Source organism: Carlito syrichta, unplaced genomic scaffold, assembly GCF_000164805.1.
Source record: "Carlito syrichta isolate Samal-C Ts95f unplaced genomic scaffold, Tarsius_syrichta-2.0.1 Scaffold304652, whole genome shotgun sequence".
Lineage (NCBI taxonomy): Eukaryota > Metazoa > Chordata > Mammalia > Primates > Tarsiidae > Carlito > Carlito syrichta.
The window spans coordinates 1-5,959 of record NW_007248748.1 but is presented as its reverse complement, the minus strand read 5'-3'; the positions used below and the strand labels follow the sequence as shown (position 1 = coordinate 5,959).

The following is a 5,959-nucleotide window of genomic DNA, read 5'->3' as shown; positions in this document are numbered from 1 at the left end:
TAGCGGGAACTACAGGTGCGCGCTACCACGCCCGGCTAACTTTTTTTTATTGTTATTATTGTAGAGATGAGGTCTCGCCAAGTTGCCCGGCGGGTCTCGAACCCGCGGGCTCAGGCAATCCACTCACCTCTGTCTCCTAAAGTGCGGGATTACAGGCTGAGCCACTGAGCTTGGCTTCTTTCTTTATTTTTTTAGAGACAAATTTTCACCCTGTTGCTCAGGCTAGAGTGCAGTGGCACGATCATGGCTCATCAAAGCCTTGACCTCTAGGCTCAAGTCATCCTCCTGCCTCAGCCTCCCAGGTAGCTGGGACTACAGGTGTGTGCCACCACGCCTGGCTAATTTTTTTACTTTTTATAGAGATGAGGTCTTACTGTGTTGCTCAGCCTTGTCTCAAACTGAGCTCAAGCAGTCCTCCCGCCTCAGCCTCCCAAAGTGCTGGAGCTACAGGCCACCATGCTCAGCCTGGGCCCCACATTTTCATGTTGTGTTAGGCCCTACAAATTGTGTAGTGTGTTCCACATCTAGCGTTGCTCAGAGAAGCGGTGACAGACCCCCAGTCAATGAAGTGAGTGTCATGTGGCCCCACCTCTGGCCATGAATAATTTAATTTCTTCTTTCTGAGTTGGAGTCTCACTCTGTCACCCAGGCTGGAGTGCAGTGGCCCGCTCACGGCCACCGCAGCCTCCACCTGCTGGGCTCAGGCGATCCTTCCGCTTCATCTTCCAAGTAGCAGAGCCTACGGGCACATGCCACCACACCTGGCTAATTTTTTGATATGTTGTAGAGATGAGCTCTCTCCAAGTTGCTCAGGCAATCCTCTCACCTAGGTCTCCCAAAGTGCTGGGATTATAGGTGTGGGCCACCGCACCCTGCCTAATAATCTAATCTCATCACTGCCCCTGAAGAACATCACTGAAGGGTCTCAGAACATCAGGTCCCATGTCTACCCTTTGAGTGAGCCGTCCAACTCCTCTGAAGCCTTGAAAGCCCCAGGCGCCCAGTCCAGCCCACCCTCCGGCGTCCTGAAGCTCAGTGGTTCGCACTGCTTGACGGCAACCCACTGCTCCCATCAAAGCCTCTCGCGCTCCATTCCCCTTCTTGATTCCTTCCGCCTGGAGGTCTGGGGCGTCCGGTCGGGCTCTGCCTCCCACGCCCGGGAGCCGCAAGACCACCACGCGTCGCCACGCGCGTCGTCGGCCACCGGAGGGCGCCCGCGCCTCGAACTTGGGCTCAGACTGCCCTTCCTTCGAACCGCGGAGGGCCGCGCGGCGACACCGCGGGAGGCCCCGCAGCTCGGGGCTGCAGAAGCTGCTCCGGGGACCGGGTGCGAGGGCGGCTTCGGGCCCGGCGCGGAACGGCGGCGGAACATTCCTGGCTCCTCTTGAGTCTCTGTCTCGAGGTCTCTGATGTCTCTGCCTCCTCTGTTCCCCAGCACCGCGGAGGCCGCCGCCCTGGAGCGAGAGCTGCTGGAGGATTACCGCTTCGGTCGGCAGCAGCTGGTGGAGTTGTGCGGCCATGCGAGCGCGGTGGCTGTGACCAAGGTACCTGGCCCCGACCCCCAGCCGGACAGCCAGCCCGCCCAAGCCGGGGACAGCCCCTGTGGCCAGGCCTGCCCCGCCTTCGAGAAGCCGCTCTGCTTCGAGCTGCTCCGGCTCGTCGCCCAGACGGGAAACGGAGACCCCGGGCGGGCCATCGCTGGCTGGGGCCAGAGGAGGCCTGGGAGCCTGAGTGCCCGAGGGGGACGGGGTGGGGGCTTCTGAGGGACGGCTCTGAGGCCCTGGAGGCGGGGACACCGGGCCCTCCTGCTTCTGCACCTCCAGGGTCCTGGGCACAGGGGGCATCAGCTCCTGCAGTCTGAGCGCCCCCAAACAACCTCATGCCACCCGTGGGGAAACTGAGACCCGGAGTTGGGCAGGGCCTGCCCAGGGGCACGCTGGGTCGGAAGCAGAGCTCTGTGGAAAGCCCCGCCCCTCCAGGTGCCAGGAGGATGACACCAGAGTGACAGCCGCGGTGATGATACTGTCCTGTGCTTCCCTGTGTCGCCAGCCATGCTGGGCCTCGGTTTCCCCCTCTGAACACGGGTGACGAGTGGTACTGACGTGGTAGTTCTTAGATGCACACGCCTTAGAAAAGGGCCCCCCCAGTCAGAGCTGTAGCATGTGGCTGCCCTCCTCCGGCTTCCCCTTCCCCTTCCCCTCTCCCTCCCTTCCTTCTCCTCACATTCCCCCTCTTCTGTCCTCCCCCTTCCCCTCCCCCCTTCTTCTCTCCATCCCCTCCTCCTCTTCCTTTCCCTCCCCCTTTCCCTTTCCCTTCTCCTCTCCCCTCTTCCTCCTCCCTCCTCCTTCCTCCTCCTCCTCCTCCCCCTCCTCCCCCCTTTTTGAGCCAGGGTCTCGCTGGGTCACCCAGGCTGAAGTGCAGTGGCACAATCCCAGCTCATTGCAGTCTTGACCTCTTGGGCTCAGGCGATCCTCCTGCCTCAGCCTTCTGAGTGACTGGGACTCTAATTTTTAGATATTTTTTGTACAGACAAGTTTTCTCGACGTTGCCCAGGCTGGTTGAACTCCTGGTCTCAGGTAATCCTCCCACTCAGCCTCCCCAAATGCCGGGATTACAAGCATCAGCCACCGTGTCCAGCCCTCCTACCCTTTTTCTTCTAATTACCACTGTGTACTTAACAACAACAACAAAAACTCTGGATCTTTCTCATGTGGACTTAAGCGTTTATATTTCCAAATGAACCCTGTCCTGGCTGAGGTGCCCAAAAGACAGGGAAACCGTGAAAATGCAAGCCCAGAGAGAAGCCCAGCGCAGCCGACTGACCCTGGCACTTGGCGCCCGCCATCCAGCTTTGGCGCTGAAAGTCCCTGTCTGCCTGAGCCTCTCAGTCCCCGCCAGCAGGACACAGCCTTGGGCCCTGGGCCCTGGGCCTCGTGGCCAGAGCCAAGGGTGCGTTTGGGTCAGTTCTGCGCTGGGACCTTGAGGGAAGGCTCAGAAGGGGAAGAACTGGCTCACTGTAGCCAGGCTGGGCTCGGGAGATGCCCAGATGCCCATCAGGCCAGTGCTGTGGTCACGCTTAATTGATAGAGGGAAAACTGAGGCTGGGAGAAGGGGCCACGCACAGTCAGGGCATGACTGGGACTCCATCATCTGCGTTAGAGAGATGCGCATGTGTCCACAGAGACTGCCAGAGAGATGTGAAGAGTCTGAGAGAGAGAGACAAAGGGACTCAATGGAGAGAGATACCCTCTCTCCCACTCACCCACTCAGAGTCTGAGAGAAACAGAGAAAGATGGAGAGACAGAGACATGGAGGGTCTGAGGGGTAGGGGGGAGATACAGAGCGATTTGATGGGGAGAGGCAGTCTGAGAGAAGCAGAAAGACACAGATGTGAAAACAGAAACATGGCGAGTCTGAGTAATATAGACACAGAGATGGAGAGAGACCGATGGGGAGAGATAGAGAGAGAGTCTGGGATACACAGAGGTAGACGGAGACAGGAAGCACCAGGACCTTGCCTGGATGAACGGACCTCTCCACTCCAGGGCTCCGGGAGGGACCGAGGCTGGAGCGGGGCAGCTCAAGGTGGAGAAGGTGGAGGAATGTCTGCAGCTCAGGTGGAGAATGAACAGACCGTGCTTGGGCGCCACCAGTGGCTGGACACATTTGTCCTGCATGGCCTTGTCAGAGCCTGAGGCAGGGACTCTGCCTCAGACCAGGAAACTGAGGCCCCCTCACCTGGAATGCCTCTCCTTCTGTCCTACCCTGTTGCCTCCAGGCCCAGTCGCTGTCCCTTCCCCTACTCTGGGCCTCAGTTTCTCTCTTAACAAAAAAACTATTTTAATAAAGACAGGATCTTACTATGTTGTCCAGGCTGGTCTCGCACTGGACAAGTGATCCTAGTGCCTCAGCCTCCTAAAGTGCTGGGATTACAGACACGAGCCACCGTGCTGCTGGGCAGCCCCCCCACCCCCAGCTAGGAGGCCTGGCAAGGGTCCCGCTGTGTCCCCTGCAGGTGTTCCCCCTGCCGGCTCTCTCCCGGAAGCAGAGGACAGTGCTGGTGGTGTGCGGCCCGGAGCAGAACGGGGCGGTGGGACTGGTCTGTGCCCGGCACCTGCGGGTGTTTGTGAGTAGCAAGGACCACCCTCCCCCGCACCACCTCCTGTCCCTGCAGAAACCACTCCTCCTGTGCTGGCGTCCCAGGGGGCTATTGAACCTGGGACGGCTCTAGGATGTGCCCAGTGCTTGTCCCAGGCCAGTGCTTGTCCCAGACCTGCTGCCAGTGACAGTCCCTTTTGCCTGCCCCCCCAGGAGTATGAGCCCACCATCTTCTACCCCACACGCTCGCTAGACCTGCTGCACCGGGACCTGACCACCCAGTGCGAGAAGATGGACATCCCCTTCCTGTCCTACCTGCCCACCGAGGTCAGTGTGGGTGGCCATGCGGGCGGGGTGGGGAGCAGTGCCCCCAGGCCCCCCTGACCTTGCCCGCTCCCAGGTGCAGCTCATCAACGAAGCCTACGGGCTGGTGGTGGATGCTGTGCTGGGCCCCGGCGTGGAGCCCCGCGAGGTCGGGGGCCCCTGCACCCGTGCGCTGGCCACGCTCAAGCTGCTCTCCATCCCCCTCGTGAGCCTGGACATCCCCTCAGGCATGCTGCGGGGGGCATGTCGCGGTCCGAGGGTCTTGGGGGGCGGCCCCTATGCTTCCGCCTGTCTGTCTGCTCTGAACCCGTTTCCTCAGTGGGGACAGAGTGCACTCTGGCTGAGGCTGAGAGTCACACCCATCCTGTGGATGAGGAGTACCAAGGCTGCTGCCCCAGGTGACCCCAGGTTCCCTCCTCCCCTCACCCCGTGCCGAGCCCACGTGCCCTCTGCCCACCCCTGGCCCAGACGCCCGGACAGACGTGAGCTCACTCGGCAAAGGCCGCGCCCGCCCTGGCCGCCACCCCATGCCTGTTGGAGCCATTAGGCGACCGGCAGACGGAACAAACAGCCGCTGGCCAACCGGACCCTCTGTGAGGGTGGCTGGACTCCGGGGGGTGTCCCCTGGCATTTGGGACCCAGGACCATCCCGGGGAGTACCGCAGAGGAGGTGGGCTGTCTGATCTGAAGGGGGAGGCTGCAGGCTCTGCCTAGGACAGAGAGGGCAGCCCTGTCAGGTCAGCGGAGATTGTTATGAGTCTGAGGGTGGAGGCTAAGGTCAGAGGGGAAAGGATTAAAGTCAGAGAGAGGAGCCAGTGGCTTCTGGTTAGTGGCCCCAGAATCAGGTCAGAGACAGGAGAGAGGGCAGGGCTCCCAGACTGAAAGTGGAAGCTCATTTGAGAGGTGACAGAGAGGCTGCCGCCCAGTGAGGGGACCAGGTCCTGCCAAGTCCAAAGGCAGGATCTGGTCCGAGGGTGGGAGCAGGGACCTCAGGTCAGAGGGAGGAGTCTCCAGTCTGAGTGGGGGAGGGTGGACTCTCAAAGAAGGTGGGGAGGGGGGCATGTCCCCTTAGAGGCAAGAACCCAGGGCAGAGACAAGTCTGATGAGGGAGGCTTGCCTGGGGATGGAAACAAGTGTATGGGTCTAAGTAGAGGACGAGGATCTAGCCAGAGGGTGGAGGCTGGGGTCTGGCTGGGGAGAGACTCTAGTCTGAGGAGGGAGGCTCCATGTTGGTGGGGAGGGAGGGAGGGCGCGAGGGCTGGGAACAGGTCAGAAGGCAGCAGGTGGAAGTGATGTGGTCTGAAGTCAGAGGCTGGGCTAGATGGAGGAGAGAGACTGAGTAGCAGGAGCAGAAACGTCTGAGGGCAGAGGGCAGAGACTGATCAGAGGTGAGTAGGACACACGTTCAGAAAGGAGAAGAGATTTGCCTGAGGGAGGAGGTTCGAGTCTACGCAAGGCTGGTCTGACCAGACCCACGTGCTGGAGAGAAGAGGCCGGTTCCGACGGAGGAGGGGAGGGGCCGCGGGCGGCAGGGCTC

The 5,959-nt window shown here is 60.8% G+C and overlaps 1 protein-coding gene across 1 annotated transcript; it reads left to right on the top strand.

The window, feature by feature from the left end:
- Nucleotides 1-1,302: 1,302 nt before the first annotated feature.
- On the top strand, nt 1,303-4,740 carry YJEFN3 (YjeF N-terminal domain containing 3; the record flags this gene model as incomplete). Its single annotated transcript, XM_008060571.2, has 4 exons — nt 1,303-1,544; nt 4,016-4,126; nt 4,312-4,425; nt 4,499-4,740. Coding segments are annotated over exons 1-4 (602 nt in total), but the record flags the coding sequence as incomplete, so codon positions are not given.
- Nucleotides 4,741-5,959: the final 1,219 nt, after the last annotated feature.